The sequence below is a fragment of the Callithrix jacchus genome, chromosome 8, assembly GCF_049354715.1.
Source record: "Callithrix jacchus isolate 240 chromosome 8, calJac240_pri, whole genome shotgun sequence".
Lineage (NCBI taxonomy): Eukaryota > Metazoa > Chordata > Mammalia > Primates > Cebidae > Callithrix > Callithrix jacchus.
The window spans coordinates 3174611-3197511 of NC_133509.1; the positions used below are offsets into that span (position 1 = coordinate 3174611).

The 22901-nt window shown below is 38.3% G+C and overlaps 1 protein-coding gene across 19 annotated transcripts in view; it reads left to right on the top strand.

Moving 5' to 3' along the window:
- The window catches only part of TCF12 (transcription factor 12), a 363108-nt gene that overhangs the window by 267694 nt on the left and 72513 nt on the right, over positions 1 to 22901 (top strand). For 16 of the 19 annotated variants that reach the window (XM_035258674.3, XM_035258675.3, XM_035258676.3 and 13 more), the window contains one exon: positions 939 to 991. In XM_035258674.3, coding sequence (XP_035114565.1) covers positions 939 to 991 — 53 coding nt within the window. Of the gene's footprint in view, positions 1 to 938; positions 992 to 19456; positions 19768 to 22901 lie in introns of those variants that run through there. The other 3 variants (XM_035258686.3, XM_078333246.1, XM_078333247.1) reach the window with 1 other exon arrangement.

The window sequence follows — 22901 nt, forward strand, 5'->3', positions numbered from 1 at the left end:
GTAGTTGTGGTTGAAGCCACATAACGTTAAAAGTAAATGTGCTTAATACTGAATGACATTGCATATGTCGACGCCCATATTTAGTGGTTCATGTATCTTGACGTTATTATAACCTTAATTTTATTCCTTTATTTCAAATTTTTAACAAATTATAGCATAGCATTAGCTTTCGGTTGTCAAAATATACTTTTAAGCGTAATGCTCAATGTAATGCAGAAAACCAGACATGATTCTGTTAGAGAGTCATACTATTAACATGACGTGTTACACTAAGTGCCCCTCTGCAAATGAAACTGCAAAGTCCCTAGTGTAGCACGTGGCACAGAACAGCTTTTTTTTTTCTTTGAGGTAGAGTTTCGCTCTTGTTGCCTGGGCTGGTACAATCTTGGCTCACTGCAACCTCCATCTCCCAGGTTCAAGCGATTCTCCTGCCTCAGCCTCCTGCGTAGCTGGGATTACAGGTGCCCGCCACCATGCCCAGCTAATTTTTTTCTATTTTTAGTAGAGATGGGATTTCACCCTGTTGGCCAGGCTGGTCTCAACCTGCTGACCTCAGGTGATCCACCTGCCTTGGCCTCCCACGGTGCTGGGATTCCAGGCGTGAACCACTGCACATGGCAGAACAGTTTCTTAAGAAATGCTCCTTCTGTTCTCTCATACATTTACCAGTTTGTTTTATTTCTTGTATTGGTTCATTTGCTGTCATCTTCCCAAATTCATGGGATATGTATTTTCAGAAGGTGTCACTTTATTTGGAGAAGCTGTTTTTTTACTGGGGTTAGTTAAAAGAAAGGAGCAATACATTACTGTTTTTTGCTGCTTACTCCCAAATACTGGAAAACAAGAAAGACATTAGGGGAAAAAGTTCTGTTCATTTGAAGTCAGATTTTTTTTTTCAGTATAATGTGCTGATGAAATGTACTGTTTTCCATGTGCAGATCCTTTGCAAGCAAAAAAAGTCAGAAAGGTGCCTCCTGGTTTGCCTTCTTCTGTAAGTACCTATTTTTTTTTAACTTGATGGTAAACAAACTGATTTAAGGTGTTCAGTATTTGGTTGCTACAAGGTGCATTTGATTGTTGCCAGTTGGCATACTTTACATAGTAATTGTTCAGTGCTTAACAAAATCATTGATTGAGGTAAATCCACATTTAATATTTGGTTTTTAGATTTTCTCTACAATGATTTGTAGCTTACTCACATGCTCTTATTCTGTGTCCCTGTCATTTGAATTCCCCTCTTGGGAAGAGGACTAGGTCGGTAGCTGTCAAAGATGATCTCCTATACAGGTCTTTTGATGTTTAATTAGTCATTATGTTGCTGAACAGGAGGACAGACAGAGATTAATAGCTGAAAATCTTAGAAATTTACATTTGTAATAATCCCAATGGAGCTAAAGACATTAAGATTCGAAGTACATGTTTGGCTCAGCTTGCCTCAGTAGGACTGAGGTTATTCATATGCATAAATCACCAAGTCAGATGTTCATTGTGAAGCCCTTGTGGGTTTTAAAGCCTTCATTAAGCCTTTCCTAACTTCAGCCTAGTATCAGGAAAGCTTTCAAGCAACTAGTTTGTTGATCCCTCTTTCCTCAAAAATGTATCCTTTGAGAATAAAGGGCTTTGAAGAAGAAGGTTGGAAAGGTTTGGTGGAACAATCATTAAAGGCCATGATAATTTAATACGGTAGGGCGCCCTGTTAACTATACTGTATTCTTTAAAGAAGTAAAAGTATTTGTAAATGAACCTACATGATAAATCCACCTACAGTTTTTAAATCTCTGGTGCAAAAAGGAAGTTTTTTTTCTTCTCCCTTTGCTTAGAACAAATGCGGAGGGAGGCTGTTGGATTGAGGCCTCAGTGCCTTGTAGGGTACATCTTTTTGTTGTGTAAATGGATGTTGGGCTTTTATTTGGCAGTACTTAACACATGGGCGCAGGTGCTGCCGGATGAGTCAGCTCGTCGAAGTATAGACTGAATGGAATATCCGGCTTGGCAAGTAGTAATCTAGAAGGAGCAGCAGGGTCTGAGCTTTTTATTTTTTATTAAGGCTAAAGTACAGATACCATCTTTTTGGTTGTTTGCCTTCCGTCTTTTCTGTGTTCTTCCCCCGCCTTCTCTTCTGTGTGATACATGAAAAGTCGAATTTGAAATCCTCTTTGAAACTCAGTTCCAGATGGATCCGAGTTTTATGACGGCTAGGGCAGCTGTGCTCTGAACCTGCAGCCTACCTGGAAGGTTGGATTGCAGCTGCAGGCATTCTTAAAAGCTTTTGCTTGCATAGGCACTTGGGCCCACTAGAGGCTGAATAGCTGCTTGATAAATGAACACAATGCCTCACATCATTATTCCCGAAGACAGGAATTCTTTTTCAGCAGCAGCTAAAAATAGTTGGGCAATTTACATTTTAACAGTTGTGTGCTGTGCAGGGGTAGGTGGTTCAACAGTATAACAGATGATTTCTGTTAAATTAACAGAAATCATATTAAAACTGACAGAACTGCTAAAACATGTAACAGTGCAATTTGCTTGTAATTTGTTACTATAATTCAGTGAGAGCAGTGAAAGTTAAATTACACATTAATATTTAGAAGAACTATACAGGTTAAAAAAAAACAGATTCCTGAATGAAAAATTCATCTCATTTCTTAACCTGACATTAAGAAACAGTGTATTTTCAGTGTTCCATAGTTCTTTGAGTTTTAAGGCAGTGGGCAAAATGGACATAACAGCCTCGAAAGAAAGTAGACAGTGGAGGTCACCAGCGCTCCTCACATTCGTAATCATAATTGCATTCATTACTCGGAGATGGTTAGTTCTCTGTATTGTCTCAGGTATGTGAACAAGTCATTGAATTTTGATGAAACCTTGATTTCTTTGAGAACCATTAGGAAATTTTGCAAGCCAAGCCTACTTTTATATTGTCTTTTACTAGTTATATTAGTATACATTAAATGTTATTAAGGATGTATAAATAATAAATTCATTCATTCATTCATTCATTCATTCATTTGTATTGAGACAAGATCTTGTCTATCGCCAAACTGGAGTGCAGTGGTGCGATCTTGACTCACCGCAACCTCTGCCTCCTGGGTTCAAGCAGTTCTCCTGTGTCAGCCTCCCTAGTAGCTGGAACTACAGGCACATGCCACCATGCCCAGCTAATTTTTGTAGTTTTAGTAGAGACGGCGTTTCACGGTGTTGGCCAAGACGGTCTCGATCTCTCGACCTAGTGATCTGCCCGTCTCGGCCTCCCAGAGTGCTGAAATTACAGGCGTGAGCCATTCTGTCCAGCCAATACATTCATTTTAATTAATTGAAATTATGTTTTGGATTCAATGCTAATGTTGAAACCTCAGAGCCTTTTTGTTTTGTTTTGGCTTGGGTTGGTTTGGTTTGGTTTTTTTGAGACAGGATCTCACTGTCACCCAGGCTAGAGTACAGTGACACAATCACTGCCAACTGCAGCCTTGACCTCCCTGGCTCAAGCAACCCTCCCACCTCAGCCTCCCAAGTAGCTAGGACTACAGGGGTAGGCTGCCACGGCTGGCTTTTTTTTTTTTTTTTTTTTTTAAGAGAAGAGGAAGTCTGTCTCCAGCTCAGGGTAGTCTCAAGCTCCTGGGCTCTGTGCTCCTCCTGCCACAGCCTTCCAGAGTGCTGGGATTGTAAGTATGAGACACCACACCCAGCTGAAATCTCAAGTATTTAAAAAAGAAAGCAGAAAAACTTTAAAGACAGATGCTTTTCCCGCTGCTAGGATTAACTGAAAAGATTTTTAAAGAAGATAGTTTAATGAATAATGACCAAATAAGTCCTGAGAACACTTAAGGTTATATTGTTTACCTTCTCAGTGTCTAAAATGGAATTTTAAGTTGTGATTTTCTATTTCAGAGCTTTTACTGAGAAATATGCGAACTACAAACTTTTGACATGTAAACTGTAAGAAAAATTGAATATAAAAATGAAAATTTACCATCTATGTTTTATTTTATGATAATTTGAATATTATACTTTCTAAATTATACTGGAAATTTGGCAGTAACATTCAGATTTCATCAGTTTGCTACTTGTTCATTCTATCTTTAATCTGTAAAATGTATATTACTTTTTCTAAAGAAACAGTGAAAAGACTAGGTTAGTATCATTGCTCATACTGATACAAAAAATAATAGGCAGGGTTACTTAGCATGCACAGCATTGATAATCTGTGTAATTTGATCATCTAGCATTAATTAGAGGGCTTTCTTTTATAAACTGTGATTTATATTTAGATATCATAAGTGCATACCTCAACTTCTCTGTTCCTCTCTGCGGAACAGCTGAGTAGTAACTTTTGTTTGTGGATGAAGGTCTAATTAGGGTGTATTAAACATCATTGCAGCAATACAGTCAGGAACATTAAGGGAATGGTTCACCCAAATCTGCCCAGCTCAGTTGCTGATTGGTTATATAGCCTTAGACTAGTCAGTCAGTCCTTAGGAAGTTTGGAGTGGGAAATGTGAAGCTTCTTTCAGGTCTGAAATGCTTCATAATTAATGATTTTAAAACTGATATGCTCAATAAATAACCAAAAAGAATAGTGAGCATGGTTTTCTTCCTCCTCATGAAGAAGTAGTGTTTTTTAATCACGGGAGATTCCCCACTTGCTTCTCTAGACAGGTTAAGATTGGGCAAAGTGGCTTTCGTAGCAGCAACAGTAGAATAATGCTTGGACACTGAGAATTCAGACGTATACAAACACCATCATTGTCTTTGGGGACCTCACTAGCTTACAAACAAGCATTCAGGAAATTAATTATCTTGCATTGAAGCAAATATAAGGGTGGATTCCAAGTGCTCTGGTGACAAAAGGTAGGTAGAACTAACCCTATTATGGTGGCTTCAGGAAGAGATTTGAGATGTATCTGGAAATACGTGTAGCAGTACATCTGTTAGAGAAGGAGAGGATGGACCAGACAGGTAAAAGGCATGGAAGTATGGAAAAACTAACACATGTTGAGGTCACATCTAAAAGTACAGTATTACTGGATTCTATACAAGTTACAACCTTTGTAATTTTCCTATAGCAGACCCACTCTCTGACTCTGGAGATGGATTGAGTGGGGAACACATGAAATCAGTACAGATATGAGAAGGGACAAGTTGTCATATCAGTCTACCCTGGATAAACACCTCAACTATTCTGGCCAAGTGATAATGGAAGGCATTTATAATTGTTACAGTTTTATCTGGGAGTTTCCAAAGGTGTGGGTGGTACTTTGCTGGGTGTTTTCCTTCCCTTTTAGGGTCCTTAAACCTCCCCTCCCATTTTCTTTTTCTAACTGCCAACTCTTGTATTTGTTCTTTGAATGTGCATCAGCTGTTTTTCATCTATATTAGATCTTTACTAAGATATAAAGTTAAGGGGAAGTTTGAAGCCCTGGGTGGGATTTGGGGCAGGACTTTTTCCTGGTAATCTGTGGGTGGGGGGAGGGAAGGAAGCATTTGTAATATATTTGTTAGCGTCCTTTAGGGCCCCAGTGTCAGTTTTAGTGAGTTCACGCGTGAGGAACTTTGTTAATCATCGCCCATACCCTAATCTTCAGCTTTTTGCCAAACAGCTCTACACCTAACATTTCCTACCTTCAAATAAGAAAATACAAGACTCCAAGACTATAAATTAAGTTGCCAGAAATCACACATAGGGCCAAAATAACAACCTAATTTAATGTCAAAGACTTTTTTTTTTTAGTGTTAAAATCTGGTTCTTTAATACCTTGGTTTATTCAGAAAATGTTTTGCGTAGTATACTAAATTGAAACATAAATTTATTGTCAATTTTTTCTTACTGATCAAATTTATTTTTGTTTGGCTTTGTTGTTTAAGGACCTACAGTAGTAGGATACCACAGACTTCCCAATTAAGCAAATAATGGTTATGTGCGACAGCTTTTTATTTTATAACCTTGGGGAAGTTGCTTTTAAGTTCTCGGAATCTCCAGGTTCTGTTTGCAAAAGGGAATGATAATGCCTACCTCAGATGTTACTGTGAGAGTAGTAAGTACCTACTATGTGCATGTTGTATTCTAGATACTCAGAGTAAATGTTCATTCTTTATTGTATCTAGTTCATACCACTACAGCCTGAAATTTAAAGAAGTTTAGCATTTCATTTTTATCAAATTTTGTTGAAAAGCAAACAAAAAATAAAGTTTGAAGATGTAAGAAGGGATGAGTATTATAGTAAAATAAAACATTATCATGTTACCCCCACTTGCGTATGTAATGTATGTGTCTGGCATCTAGTTACTACGTGGTAAATTGTAGCTCCTGTTGTCGTTCAGAAAGCATTCACTTGCAGAAAAACAGTCTATGAAGGGAAGGAAAACTTGAATCAAATCTGGCTGCCCCTAGAAAATTCATTCTAATTATTTTTGTCTTAACTCTCCAGAGTACGCTTTTTTTTCCCCTTTCTTAAATCATTGGTTGAACGTCTTTATGGCTCTCTGAAGCATTTCTCAGATGGATAAAAGTTTCTTTGTTCTTTATTCTTTATTTCTTAAGTTGGTGTTAGTATTTCCAAACATAGATCATTTTCTTTTATATGCTGCAGTAGATACGGAATTCTGAAGTAAGAAGCAAGATGCAGCAGAAAAAGTCTTTCCACAAGGGAAGTAAATACCTGAAGAGATTTGAAATGCCTTCCTAGACCCAAATACCTAAAGTTGTATTCTTGTTCTATAGCATTTGAAAATACCTTTGCATATCAAATAGTAACTCTGCATCAAAATGATGTGTCTTACAGGTTTCGAATGTAACTTGTTTGCAGTCTCATGCATAGCCTGATGACACGATTATCTGTTTCTTCATCAAATGTCATGCTATCTTTTGTATGTTGTTTTGAAGTGTGTATGTATATATTCCCATAAAAGGTGTTACTGAAATTTCTTGGTTAAACTCTCAAAGTGTAATTTGCCCCATCAAGAAAAATATTTTGTCGAGGCATGGTAACTGTAATCCCCAAAGCAGGAGGATCGCTTGAGCCAAGAGTTCAAGACCAGCCTGAGCAACCTAGTGAGACCCTGTCACTGCAAAAAAATTAGCCAGATGTGATTGGCACCCTTTGTGGTTCTATCTATTTGGGAGGATCACTTGAGCTTGCCATGTTCACTCTACTGCACTCCAGCCTGGGTGACAGAGCAAGACTCTGTCTCAAAAAAAATTTGTTTTAATTGCTAACTCTTCTCCACCAACATAAGGAACTTCATTGTTTCTGGCATGAATCAAAGCAGCATAGACTCTTACTTTTTGTTGGTTTGATGCAGACAGATACAGAATTCAGTTACCTTTGAATTAGTCATTGACTAATTTAGAAAGTGATGGGGCCAGGCATAGTGACTCATGTAATCCCAGTACTTTGGGAGGCCAATGTAGGATTATCCCTTGAATTCAGGAGTTTGAGACCAGCCTATGCCACATAGTGAGACCTTGTCTACACAAAAAAATATTTTTAAAATTGGCCAGGTATGGTGATAGGTGCCAGTAGTCTCACCTACTTGGGAGGCTAAGGCAGGAGTATCTCTCAACCCTCAGAGTTCAAGGCTGCAGTGAGCCATGATTTCACTACTGCACTCCAGCCTGGGTGACAGAGCCAATACTCTATCTCAAAAAAAAAAAAATGAGAAAGTGATGCCTTTCTTTCTATTAAAATTTTTATGGAATTTCATTTTGTTGGGAATGGCTTTTTTAAAAAAATGTGAACTTTGAGTCATTTGTTATATTAAATTTGAAAATTTAGGAGTACCCTACAAGACAGGTGGAAACATCTGAGGTGTTCCCAAAACCGTGAAGACTGCTAGACCATGTCTATTCAAAAGAAAAAAAATACTAAATCCTGAGGGTATCTAAACTGAAGATTTTTTTTAATAGGAAAGAGATGACAACTTCCTGGGGCAGGTGGAAATGAATAATTATAAAACTATGATTTAAGAGCTTGCTAGCCATCTGAACTAGTAAGAAAAAGGTTGAGAGTTAGGACTACAGAGAAATTGGCATCTCCAATTTTATCCATGAAAATAATAAGATGAGCAGCAAGAAAAATACTCTCTCAGTAGAGAGAGTATTCCTATGGAAGTCTCCTATGGAAGTCAGTAGGAGGCCAAGATAACAGAGAGTGTTTATAGACAGTTATCCTGCCCAGCCAGACGCAGTGGCTTACACCTATAATCCCAAAACTTGGGGAAGCTGTGGCGGGCAGGTTGCCTGAGCCCAGGAATTTGAGACCAGCCTAGCCAACATAATGAAACCTGGTCTCTACAAAGAAATACAGAAATTAGCTGGCATGGTGGTATGTGCCTATAGTCCCAGCTGTTCTGGGAGAGGGTTGCTTGCACCTTGGAGTTGAAATTGCAGTGAGATGGGATCACACCACTGCTCTCCAGCCTGGGTAACAGTGAGACCCTGTCTCAGTCAATTAATCATCAATCAATAAACAGACAATCATCTAAGGCCCTTAAGACTAGCAAGAAATCAACTGATTCTAGAGTAAATTCTATTTACATGAAGTACCTGTTTCTGCTGAACTTTGTGAGTAAACCCTCTAGATCTTGAACATGAGTTAGAATAGGTATTTGATTAGTTCCCTTGGCAAACAGCATAGAGGACACACAGCAACTGTATGTACTTAAGAGTTTCTTATTTCGGGCTGTTAGATAAGGTATCTCTATTTAAAGGCTACTGTGATAGAAAATTTCAAAAGTGGCTCATTCATTCTCTGTCTTTATAGGTGGTCAGACTAGCAGAAAAATCTTAGTATGTAAAGTACATAAATATATTATCCTATAATCTTTTCCAAATTTATATTCAGTTTGCTCATTGAAGGAAAGATTTTCTTCATACATTAATAAGGAGTAGCCACTGTTTATGCCAACAGTAACCACTGTTTAGAACAGTGTCAAAATTAACAGTCTTTAATGTGTAGTTCTAAGATGTTCATTTTTGTGAGAACTCAATAATGTCTCTGATGTAATTTCAAACCAAAAAGCAGAAGGAAGAGTAACCAGTGAGTGAATCCTATGGATCCAATTGTTTGTACTGATATGGGTGTATACAGTCTTACTTGTTATTTGTTATTTTTTCACTTTTCTATTCTTTTTAAAAGAAGAAAATGGCTACATTTTATTTACAGGTAGCTTTTAAGTTTTATTGAATTTTTGGCTGCTAAGATCTTTGAGACTTGACAAATGAGTATGTGTGTGTGTGTGACTCGTATGGTTTTTAATATTTGTGTGTATAACTCATATCTTTTTTAAGGATATATATTTGAATTACGTAAATGCTTTTAGAGTTTAAGGCCACTGTCAGGTGTTCAGCATTAGTAGAACCATTATATGTATTTTTTTTTTGGCTTTAATTTTTACCTAGTATGATCAGGGATTTTTTTTTTAAGTATAAGAAAGAAGGATTAGATTAAGAAATTCAGGTTTTTGTCACCAGGGCTGTTTGGGGCTCTAGATTTCTTTCTAAGTCAGGAAAGGCATTTACATTCAGAGTAATTTGCTTACACTGATACGCCCTTTGTAATGATTTTACTTTGAAAAGTTATTTGTTCTACTTAATATCTTATTCAAGGACTGTGATGTATGCTCTATAGCTACATTTGTAGTTAAACTTCTAAGCATTTTAAAAACGTTGGTAGTCTCAGGGTGGTTTCTGATTTCTCTCTTATGTTTATATTAATTTAATAGATTTCAAAGACATTTTAAAGTACTGACCATTCAAGGGTTTTGTCTTTTTATTATCTATAATTGTTTACTACCTAATCCAATATCTGTAATGTGCCAACATTTTCTCAGTTTTCAAAAATAATTTGGTTCTAGAAATTATGTTTTATGTAGAATGTGCTAGAACCAGCGTATATCTTTGTTATAGCCTGTATTTCCACTCTTCCTCAATGCATTAGATCAGGGTATATAGTAAATATATTTGATTTTGCATAAGAGCACCCACAAATGATACATAACGCATGGGCATGGCTATATTCCAGTAAAACTTCACTTACGAAAATAGGTGATGGGCCGCATTTCACCCACAAACCAAAGTTTCCCAAGCTGCACTGGATTTAAAGAAAACAAGTATATGTCTAAAGGATATACCTTCTTCACAAATGTAGTTTCAGTGAAAAACAGACCTAAAGAGTTAAAAATTAATTTGACTTCTTAGGCCCGTTCCTTGGTTTTATTAAGATCTATTATCAAGTTGTTTTTTTTTTTTTTTTTTTTTTTTTTTTTTTTTTTGAGATGGATTCTCACTCTTTTGCCCAGGCTAGAGGGCAGTGGTGCAGTCTTGACTCATTGCAACCTCCACTTCCCGGGTTCAAGCTATTTTCCTACCTTAGCCTTCCGAGTAGCTGTGATTACAGGCGCATGCCACCTTGCCCGGCTAATCTTTGTATTGTTAGTAGAAACGGATTTCACTACGTTGGCCAGGCTGGTCTTGAACTTCTGACCTCAGTGTTCTGCCCACCTCAGCCTCCCAGAGTTCTGGGATGACAGGAGTGAACCACCGCACCCGGCCTCATTACCTGTGTTCTTCGGTCCCTTTATCATTTTCTTAGGGCCTTGGGTTTATTGTATTGACAGACAATTTCCAGGGCCATTATTCTAAAATATTCCTAACTAGGATAATGGTAAAGCCTGAATTTATAAAGTGGGTGCTACAGTGTTGTTACTTTTCTAGAGTTTAAGTGTCATATTAATAATATGCAGGACATCAAAAGCAGCCTGTGAATAGATATATTAATAATTGGTTATTTGAAACAATTAGATTTAAATTCCAGTCGTTTGTTTTTAAATAGTGTGGCTTTGATATAAACAATGCTAATAAAATTTTTAACTTAAACTTAGATATATTTGTTCCAATCACCATCTTCTTTCCTGGTCCAACTCTCTTATAGAACCTAAAGCTGGCCCATGTGCCCAGCAGCTTGGGAGGCCAAGATGGGAGGAGCGCTTGAGCCTAGAAGTTCAAGACCAGCCTAGGCAACGTAGCAAGACCCTGTCTCTACAAAAAAAAAAAAAACAAAGACAAAGAAAAACACATTAGCTGTGCATGGTGGTGGGTACCTGTAGTACTAGCTACTCACTCAGAAGGCCAGGGTTCGGAGGATGACTTAAACCTCAGAGGTCCAAGTTGTAGTGAGCTGTGATCCCAGCCCTACACTCCATCCGGGGTGACAGAACGAGATCCTGTCTCCAAAAAAAACAAACAAAACAGAGGAACCTAAAGTTAAAGATAGTTGCTGTCAGCAGCTTGGGGATCAGTTCCAACCCACGTATGACCGTGAAACAGATTCTTCTGAATCGTGTGACATGTTTCTGGTCTAAACATAAAACCTTCATACAAAAATTAATAATATCTTCCATCCCGATAAAATTCATTTTTTCAATATTAATCTCTACGAATTCAAGTAAATTTTATATGGTTCTTATATAGTTCCCTTTTTTGCTCTTAGGAGGCTAGTATTCATAATAAATAGGCTGGGTGTGGTGGCTCACACCTGTAATCCCAGCACTTGGAAAGGCTGAGGCAGGTGGATTGCTTAAGGTCAGGAGTTTGAGACTGGCTTGACCAACATAGTGAAACCCCATCTCTACTAAAAATACGAAATTGAGCTGGGCCTGGTACGGCATGCCTGTAATCCCAGCTACTTGGGAGGCTGAGGCAGAAGAATCACTGGAACCTAGGAGGAAGAGGAGGTTGCAGTGAGCCAAGATCAAGATTGCACTATTGCACTCCAGTCTAGGCAATAAGATCGAAAGTTCATGTCAGAAACAACAACCATGACAAAAATAATAACTGAGAAAACTAAAAGTTGTCTGACTTGAGCTTGTTAATTTTATAAAGAGTCACACTCAACATTATTTAAAATCATGGTTTTCAGTATCTTTTCCAGTATTACAAAAGATATTTTAAAATTTCAAAAATCAGGCCAGGCGTGGTAGCTCACGCCTATAATCCCAGCACTTTGGGAGGCCGAGGCGGGTGGATCACGAGGTCAAGAGATCGAGACCATCCTGGTCAACGAGGTGAAACCCCATCTCTACTAAAAATACAAAAATCAACTGGGCACGGTGGCGCGTGCCTGTAATCCCAGCTACTCAGGAGGGTGAGGCAGGAGAATTGCCTGAACCCAGGAGGCGGAGGTTGTGATGAGCCGAGATCACGCCATTGCACTCCAGCCTGGGTAACAAGAGCGCAACTCCATCTCAAAAAAATAAAATAAAATAAAATTTCAAAAATTAGTAACTTAAATGAGAATTAGAAAAATTATTTGCTACTAGTATGGGCTCCATCTAATAGATTGCCAGTGAGGAGAATATGAATCCCTTCTGTCAAAATCAGTAAATATATATTAAGTCCTTATTGTGAATTAAAAACTCTTTTAGGAATTTAAATGTGAATAAAATAGGACCCTGCCTTCAAGATTCTTTTTTTTTTGAGACAGAGTTTCGCTCTTGTTACCCAGGCTGCAGTGCAATGGCGCGATATCGGCTCACCGCAACCTCTGCCTTCTGGGTTCAGGCAATTCTCCTGCCTCAGCCTCCTGAGTAGCTGGGATTACAGGCACGCGCCACCATGCCCAGCTAATTTTTGTATTTTTAGTAGAGACGAGGTTTCACCATGTTGACCAGGATGGTCTCGATCTCTTGACCTCGTGATCCACCCGCCTCGGCCTCCCAAAGTGCTGGGATTACAGGCTTGAGCCACTGCGCCTGGCCCAAGATTCTTATAGTCAAAAGATAACTTTGTCCTTTGGGGGAAAAAGACTTTTTTTTTAGAGACAGATTCTCACTCTGATGCCCAGGCTGGAGTACGGTGGTATGATTTTGGCTCACTGCAACCTCCACCTCCTGGGCTCAAATGATCCTCCCACCTCAGCCTTCCAGGTAGCTGGAACTACAGGCACGTGCCACCACAACCGGCTAATTTTTGTATTTTTTGTAAAGACAGGGTTTCGCCATGTTTCCCAGGCAGGTCTCAAATTCCTGGACTCAAGAGATCCACCCACCTTGGCCTCCCTAAGTGCTGGGATTACAGGCATGAGCCACTGTGCCCAGCCTGGAAAGAAAGAACTTAAAAAAAAAATGTTTCTGAAACAGGATTTCAGTCTGTGGCCCAGGCTGGAGTACAGTGGTGCCATCATAGCTCACTGTGGCCTCAGACTCCTGCGCTCAAGCAGAGAGGCAATCCTCCCACCTCAGCCTCCTGGGTAACTGGGAATACACATGCCACTACACCCAGCTACATTTTCTGTTTTTTGTAGAGAAGAGGTTTTGCTGTGTTGCCAGGGGTGGTCTCAAATTCTTGGCCTCAAGTGATCCTCGCATCTCAGCCTCCCACAATGCCGGGGTTACAGACATGAGTCACTGTGTCCAGCCCAAAATGTTTTTTGTTGCATAATTATTGTTCTCCAGACATATGATGTAGTATTCAGGAAATGCTTTTTGAATTAAAGGGATAAAAATAAGGACTACAAGGCCATTATTTTGTGTATCTATAATAGGAAACATCACCGTTAATGACTTCCTGCTCTAAGCCATACTTTATAACTTCCTTTTCCTCTGATTGTTCAAACCTTCAATATGTTAACTGGCTTTCTTTGTATAAGGAACTGAATTATTTCTCTAATTTCTCCCATCAATTATGCAGTTAATTCCTAGTTACCAAAATAGGAGTATTTTACCAAAAGCAAAACAAAAAGCAGGAAAATTACAGGTAATTCAGCCATCAGCATTAATTCTACGTTGTTTTAAGATGACCTAATATAAAAATATAGGGCCTTGGCACTCACATGACAGAAAAGTATGGAAAACCACAATACAGGAAATCTTCTAAAGAAAATGGTTTCTTTGACATAAATGTGAAACAGAGATAGTCTTATATAATATTTCTCTTACTACAGTTGTCTTTAAGAATTTAACCATTGTCCTCACCTATGCTGCTATCATCTTTGTCTAACCACCTTTATCTCTCTTTCTCCTTCTTTCTTTCTCTCTCTCTTTCTTTCTTTTTTTTTTTTTTGGAGGCAGTGTCTCCTCCTGTCACTCAGGTGCCAGGCTGGAGTACAGTGGCGTGATCACAGCTCACTGCAACCTCCACCTCCCAGGTTCAAGCAATTCTCCTGCCTCAGCATACCGAGTAGCTGGGACTACAGGCACGCGCCACCACACCCAGCTAATTTTTGTATTTTTGGTAGAGACAGAGTTTCACCATGTTGGCCAGGATGATCTTGATCTCTTGAGCTCGTGATCTGTCCGCCTTGGCCTCCCAAAGTGCTGGGATTACAGGCATGAGCCACCGCGTCTGGCCATCTCTTAAATTATGGCAACAGCTTTCTTTACAACTAGTCTTCCAGTTTTATTTTTTCTTTTTTAATACAGAAAGACCCTATTAAAATCTAAGTCAGATCATATACTCTTCTGCTTAAAATCCTCTAGTAGCTCCCCTTATTGTAAAATCAACTTCTTTAAAAATGGCTTACAAGATCCTTGCTACCTCTCAGACTTCATCTTAATGCTACTCCACCCCTCCCTCACTTCACTTTAGCTACACTGTCCCTTTTACTGCTTCTTAAATATGTCAGGCACACTCCTACCCCAGGGCGTTTGCATTTACATTTCTCTCTGGTGGAACACACTTTTCCCTAGTAGCTGAATGGCTGGTTTCCTCTTTGATTGCATATCACTGTGTCAGTGAAGGTCTTTTGTGACCGTCCTATGTGAAATGTCAGCATACCCTAGTATCTCCTCACTCTTTTCCTGATTTTTCTCCGTAGTACTTCATACCATTCGATATGCCCTAATTTATTTATTCTTTATCTGTATTACCCAGGAACAACATGATAAAGCAGGAATTTTATTTATGTTGTTTTTATTGCATCTGCAGCACAGAGATGCACAACAGATACTTAATAACTCTTTGTTGAATAAATGAACAAAGTCAAATGAATTGCCATACAGCCATACTTCTTCTTTCTGGACCATGCTCAGCTGACTCAGAAGGTATAAACTACATACTAGATAATCTGAGTTATCTTCGGGAGATAACTACATAACTGTATATTTTAACTCACTATATTATAAAACGTATAACATAGTTTGTAAACACTTTTTGGGGAAGAAAAGAGAAAGCTCCAGTTTTTTATAAGAAACGTAAAAGTCTTTCAGCCGCAAAGAACACTGTGTAGTTATTTTTTTTACATGGAGAGTGTGCCCCTTGGTTAGCCACATTAGAGCTGGGAAGTCATGTATTTGTGTTCTGATGTGAGGTCTTAGCATTAGAAGATGGTGTTCTTAAATTCATATAATCTTTATTCCCATTTTAACAACAGTAACACAGTTTGAACCTTCTACGTAAAAGAACAACCATTTCAGTGTGAAATTACCAATGTTATGCCAAGGAAGTGTTCTCAGTATCACGCACCTGTGAAGTCACTCTAGTGTTGCCACCCATTTTTCACCCTTTACTCTCTTACTTTATCCTGTGCACTTTCCAACCTACATATTCATTACAGCCACATTTGTTTATAATAATAGTCTTGTTTACTACTCTACTGAATTCTCCAGCCGAAAGGAGAGCAAAAACCGAAGTCATAGATGGGCACTGCATCTTTATTACAGAATAGTGCAGGAGCCACACCCCACTCACTTAAGCTGAGCTCCCACATTGACTCCTTAACTCTGTTGCTTGCTAAAATTATAACAAAGCCATATCTGGAGAGGGTTATGTATTATTTGAAGGGCGTATCCACAAACATTTTATTTTCCAGATGATGCTATATGAAACCTAGAATATCTGACTTGTAGCATATTACTGAGAAACCAAAATTGTTTTTGAGTAAATTAAACAATGACAAAGTTAGGTGAGAGTTGTTACCTCTTGGTAAGATGTCTCTGCATTTCTTTATTTTGTTTTACCATTTTGTTCTAGGTACTACATATCTTTTAAGAAAGATAGCAGGGCCGGGAGCAGGGAGCAGTGGCTCCCACTTCTAATCCCAGCACTTTGGGAGGCTGTGGTGGGAGGATTCCTTGAGCCCAGGAGTTCAAGACCAGGCTGGGCAACAAAGTGAGACCTTGTGTCAGTTGTACTTAAAAAATAAAATAAAAAGAGAGATGATAGTTTTAAATGAACATATTACTAGGAAATGGAGTTACCTATCTAGCCTCTTAGATAATTCATTTCCTGGCATAAATGTTACTAGAATACAAAGCATTTGGACTCCTGTCTTAGAATTGAGAAGTTGTAATTATGTTTTTATATTCCTTTCTTGGTTCAGCCTTTTATTTCATGTGAGGTTTTAGATATTTAATTATGCCTCTTGCAGATATGATTATAAAAATACAATATCAGGCTGGGCATGGTGGCTCACACCTGTAATCCCTACAGTTTGTGAGGCCAAGGCTGGCAGATTGCTTGAGGCCAGGAGTTCAAAGACCAACGTGGCCAACATGGCAAAACCCTGGCTCTACTAAAAATACAAAACATAGCCAGATATGGTAGCGCACACCTGTAATTCCATCTACTCTGGAGGCTTAGGCACAAGAATCCCTTGAGCCTGGGAGATGGAGGTTGTAATGAGCCAAGATTGCACTAGTGCACTCCAGGCTGGGCAACAAAGCAAGACTTTGCCATAAAAAAAGAAAGAAACAGGTGTGGACACCAGGCATCATCTATGCCAGTGGGTCACAACATGAATCTTGAATACAAGAAGATCCAAAATATAGCAGGAACACCTAACAAATTCTGCGAATTCTGTAGTTTACTGAAACAAAATGGCAGCCTAACATCAGATTTCTTTCACTGGAATTATTTCAGCTCAGCACGGCGATGCTTCATTGACCTTTTAATCTGAAGTTCCTGAACTACAGTTACATGGCTTTGAGTTTTCTCTTTTGTTTTTGTGCATTTTTTGTTGTTGCTGTTGTTGTATTTCTAGAGACGGGTTATTTCTCTGTCACCCTCACTAGAGTACAGTGGCACAATCATAGCTCACTGCAGGCATGAACTCCTGGGCTGAAGTAATCATCCCACCTCAGTCTCCCAAGACTGAGGGTCTTGGGATTACAGGCGCGAACGACCACACCCAGTGAATTTTCAAACTTTGTATCTTTGTAGAGATAGAGTCTTGCCATGTTGCCCAGGCTCGTCTCAAACTCCTGGGTTCAAGGGATCTGCCCAGTTCAGCCTCCCAGAGTGGTAGGTACAGGCACGAGTCACCATACCCAGCCTTGATTTTTCTTTTTAAGAGAGAAAAATAGTCATCATAATGGAATTTTAAAAAGAGTTTGGGAGACAAAAATCTTTCAAAATGGGAATTCAGAGTTTTGGGGTGGAATACGTAATAAAGTGTTTTATTAGTGGTGAAATGGCTAGAAAGTCTTTGGCCTAGTTTAATACCTGAATTTTACAGAAATGGAAAATTAGGCTCAGGAAGAGCCAACGACCTGCCCTAAACTCTATGCCTCTTGAGAGGCAGAGCTGAAACCTGGATCCCTATCTCCTGACTCCCAGCTTAGTGCTCTTTTGAGTTACAAGATATAACTCCAGTGTTCTGGGACCTGAGTAGTGCATCTTATATTACATAGAATACTAATGAATGATAGGGAGAATACTTCTGCCTTGCTGGATACACATGTGCTACAGCTACATAGAACAAGCAGCTTAACAAGTTTCTTCCAAGTTTTGTATCTGTTTAGGAACACTTGTCATTGTTAGGAATAGTGGAGCATACCAAATACTGGTCGAACAGTGCATATTTTGCTTTGTTCTTTGTGGAAAACGTACTGACACCATCTCCCATCTTTTTCCCTGATGATTTTATTCTTCTTAGATGTGTTTTCAAATTTTTAGTTGCATTTTAGGTTTTGGTGTACATGTGAAGAACATGCAAGATAGTTGCATAGGTACACACGTGGCAGTGTGATTTGCTGTGTTTGGCTTTTGTTGAGAATGGTCACCAGAATTTAGTAATGCGAAACCATGCTTAAAAAATAGGTCTTTTTTTTTTTTTTTCTTTTTTGTTTTTTTTTTTTGAGACAGAGTGAGACAGAGTTTCGCTGTTGTTACCCAGACTGGAGTGCAATGGCACGATCTTGGTTCACGACAACCTCCGCCTTCTGGGTTCAAGCAATTCTCCTGCCTCAGCCTCCCGAGTAACTGGGACTACAGGCGCGCACCACCATGCCCAGCTAATTTTTGTATTTTTAGTGGAGACGGGGTTTCACCTCGTTGACCAGGATGGTCTTGATCTCTTGACCTCATGATCCACCCGCCTTGGCCTCCCAAAGTGCTGGGATTATAGGCGTGAGCCACTGTGCCCGGCCAAAAGATAGGTCTTTTCATAAATTCAAGATCTATATGATTTCTTCTAGTGAATATAGCAAAAATTACCTTTGCTCTTATACTTTATCACAAATATGAAGTAGGATGTTTTGACAGACTCAATATTTAAGTATTTAGAGGTAGGAAGTGTTAACATTTTGCTACCACTAGCAAGAATTTTTCTTAAACAAAATTATAGATTAGGGCCCAAAAATGACTTAGTGTATAAGTTATTTACAGTTTTGGATTACAGATTCTTGAAATGGTTCTGGGTTACGATGCAGATGTTACTTCTGGTCTTTTTAAAAATAAATTTGAGGGCCGGGCACGGTGGCTCAAGCCTGTAATCCCAGCACTTTGGGAGGCCGAGGCGGGTGGATCACAAGGTCAAGAGATCGAGACCATCCTGGTCAACATGGTGAAACCCCGTCTCTACTAAAAATACAAAAAATTAGCTGGGCACGGTGGCGCGTGCCTGTAATCCCAGCTACTCAGGAGGCTGAGGCAGGAGAATTGCCTGAACCCAGGAGGCGGAGGTTGCCGTGAGCCGAGATGGTGCCATTGCACTCCAGCCTGGGTAACAAGAGCGAAACTCCGTCTCAAAAAATAAATAAAAATTTAAAATAGAATATCTTGGTGCTGGTCATAAATTGAAAGGATCTGGTGTTTTCCAGCTCAGAAGAGAAAAAAAATGCACAGGCCAAAAGAGAAACCAAAAAAAAATAGCGGCACTTCCTTCAAGGAACAGATAATCTGACCCAAGACATCATGTTCTCAAAAATTATTTACCTTTACAGATGATTTTAAATCATAACTTTGTTTGCCTACAGTTTTGTTTTGTTGTTAGATTGCCTAACAAGTCAGTAGCGCAAAGTGTGTGTCGGTCTTGAAAGCTCTTCAGAGGTACTGGTTTATTGAGGAATTTAAAAACCTGGGGGTCATCCTCATAGTTTTTTTTTAATGTGTGCATATACACACCATTAGGCAGTCCTGTGATTATAGAGCCATCTGCAGGAAAATTATCAAGTTGCAACATAGTACATAGTTAATGATTCTCTTACTGTGTTATTTCAAGTGGTAAATGGGAAGTGACAAACTGCAATTCACACGGGGAAGGCCGGGGAAAGAAAGGGATAGCCAAGAGATGCAGGGGCGGGGAGACCCCCTCTTTAATTTTTCAAAAAAAAAAAACTGCTTTGTCATCATGAGTTTGTGATCAAAAGAAACATGCAATTTGCTTCAGATTTTGCATATTCTCAGTAATTATATAGTTCTGTCTCATTTGAAGGGTTATCTAATGATTGCCTTTTAGAAGCTTTGAGCGATCTGTCAGTTCTGTTCATGTTGATGTCGGAGGGTTACTGTTTATTCACCTCAGAAAAAGATTTATTTGCTTTTTCCTCCAGGAGGTATGGCTGTTTTTACTTATCTTCATTATAGTCATATGGTTGTCAAAAGGAAATTAATTGTTCTTTTGTCTTAAAAATGCAGTTTACAGAGGTTCTTGTTTCCATCGGCTGTGTAGATAGGTGTTTTCTATTTTGGTCATCATTAAGAATTTCTAAAACTCAATTTAAACATGAGATATTTGTAAAGAAACTAAGACATTTGATATTCTGTAATTTTATGAATTTTAGTATATGTCTTTATACTGTGTTGAGAAATGTATGTTTATGTGTGTTGATATCCAAATAAATTGTTTACCAGTGTTCAGGCTAATCTTTAATGTCCACTGGTTATTGGTTTGGTTAAGAGTTTGGTAATCACAATTACGGCTTAATTGGAGCAGTTTTTTCATGGAGTGTCACTTGAGTAAAGAGCACAAAATCAAGTCTTTGATTTTTAAGATTTTCATACAGTGGAAAGATTGTAATTAGAAGCCTTTTTACAGATAGACTGGGTATCAGCAAGATGGGAGTGATTGTTGAATTAGAAATGCACTATTGATTTTAGATCAATAACACTATTTAAATAATATGCATTGAATGCTAGTGGATTGATTTGAAAAGGATGCATTATTTCACTGGAGTTTTATATTCTTGATTTCTTTCTTGCAGAAGTAACTTCTAAAATGTGAGGATATTAGAAAAACAACTTTCTGAACATTTAGGAATGACTTTACTTACAAAGTACCATATACTAGAAGAAAAGTCTGCAATATAATGTTCAGGTATAAAACCTGGAAGTTGATGTCTGACTTAATTAGCAAGGCTTAACTGAAATACTGCACATTTAAGAGACAGCATTCATTCACACGTCATCTCTTTACAAGATGAATAAGGGAGAAGAGGCATTGGGGAAGGTTACTAGGCTTTGAATTTGTCCAGTTATAGATTCTGTCACTTATCCTCTTAAATCTGTCCTCACCCCTACCTCCCTTGCAGCCAGTAATTTATTATTTACTGAGTTCATCCTTTAGGAAAGTAAAGAGTTCATTTGTAGAGTTATTCATGTGTCAGCTTTTAAGTTTATTACTCTGAAAGTCTGTTTTCCAAGATTTGATTCACTTAGAAATAATGTTGAAACTTTTCATAAGGAATCTTATGAGTGGGTTTTAGGTTTACTTTTCCAGCCAGATCTTCTGGCTTTTGGGACAGTGGAATGTTGCCTGTTTGTTTTAGAAGAATATACAGTAAAATTAACCACTAACTGGCCTGTGTTAACTAATTCCAGATACATAATTCACTTCAAATAAAAATTTTCTTTTGGAAACTATTTGGAATTTAATGTAACCTTTTGAAACATTCTTGATTAAGGATCATTTAAAAATAGCTATAACTTACAGTGATCCAAATATCAGGGTAAAAGTTAGCTAATAAAATCAATACCGATGGCTCTCCAAGGAAGATCGGTTTCCCAATCAACAGAAAAGTAAGATGGAAGAGGGAAGTTTTGCATGGAAGCCTGGAACTTAAACTGAAGTTTCCAAAGAGCTCTTACTTGGCAGACTTTTTTTTTTTTTGCAACGGAGTTTCACTCTTGTTACCCAGGCTGGAGTGCAATGGCGGGGTCTTGGCTCACCGCAACCTCCGCCTCCTGGGTTCAAGCAATTCTCCTGCCTCAGCCTCCTGAGTAGCTGGGATTACAGGCACGCACCACCGTGCCCAGCTAATTTGTTGTATTTTCAGTAGAGACGGGGTTTCACCATGTTGACGAGGATGGTCTCGATCTCTTGACCTCGTGATCCACCCGCCTCGGCCTCCCAAAGTGCTGGGATTACAGGCGTGAGCCACCACGCCCGGCCAGACTTTTTGAAAACATCTTTTCCTAAATCGTAAAGAAGTAACTTGCTTAGGCAAAGCACATTATGGCTTTTTTTGGCCTAATTGGGGTCTGTGCTTAGTGATTACTGGAATAGCAACAAACAACATCCTGATAACATTTGGTAGGAAAAGGCCTATTTGAAAATTAGTGAAATGCAATAACCTTTAAACCAGGAATCATCAGTTTGCTAATAAAATATGTATGACTCCAAGAGATGTATTATTTCAGGGTCCTCTGGCATTTTCGTTAATCATTTTGCCAGTGTGTATAATAATTCCTATTTTGCTGTAAAACTTGGTGATTTTTTATATCTTTGAACTAGATAACATGAATATTGAGTCAGATAACATAATCTTAGAATTATACCTAAGTGATTATGCAGAATTGTAGGTGGAAACAATTCAGGATAAAAAGTACATGACAGTTCAGAACTCCTGTGCAGACTGCACGCCTGTCTGAAATCAGATTTAAAAATTGGCCCTGTCTCCAGCTGACTCATTTTGTCATACTGAGTCACAGGATTAACCCTTGACATGTTCCTTAAAAAAAAAAAAAAAAAAGCAAAGATTAAACAACTGCATTGACTAAAGCAGCACTTGATCCCTCTATATGCATTTTTTTCCTGTAATATGATTCTCCTTAGGAAAAGAAATTTGCGACAGCTGTTGCATAGATTAAATTAATTTTTAAAAATTGGGGGAGCAGAGAAAAAAGGTTTTACTATAGAAGTAATTTATAATTGCAATCAAGCAAATGACCATCTACATCAAAGAGTTGTAGTTTTGGGGGAGTAAGGCATACTTCAAGAAAAATGCTGTACTGGAGCGACAAACTTAAAAGACTTTTCCATAGTATTCAAGTAGCATATGGAGGCATTTTATTTAGATTACCACCAGTTTTCTTAATGATTTACTGTTTTTGAAAAATGAGTTTTTAATACCATACAGTTAGAGATACAGGCATGGGGTTTTTTTTTTTTAATGTTTTTATATCTACCCTTAATTTAATTTCATTTAAAGAAGTTTGATTATACTGTTTGGCTTTTACACTGAGTTTCTTTTTTATCTGAATATATGTTTATTCTCTTTAGATTATCATGTAATTGCCTCTAAAATAAAAACATATTAAAATATTAAAATTTTCATTGTGCTTTAATAGTGTATACCAAGTGACTGTGGTCACAATATATATATTGGCAGGGGAGGTATTACCTACACATGTACAAGTTTCATATTTATGTTTTTGAGAGGAATAATGAAAAGTAGAAGCAAAAGCTTTT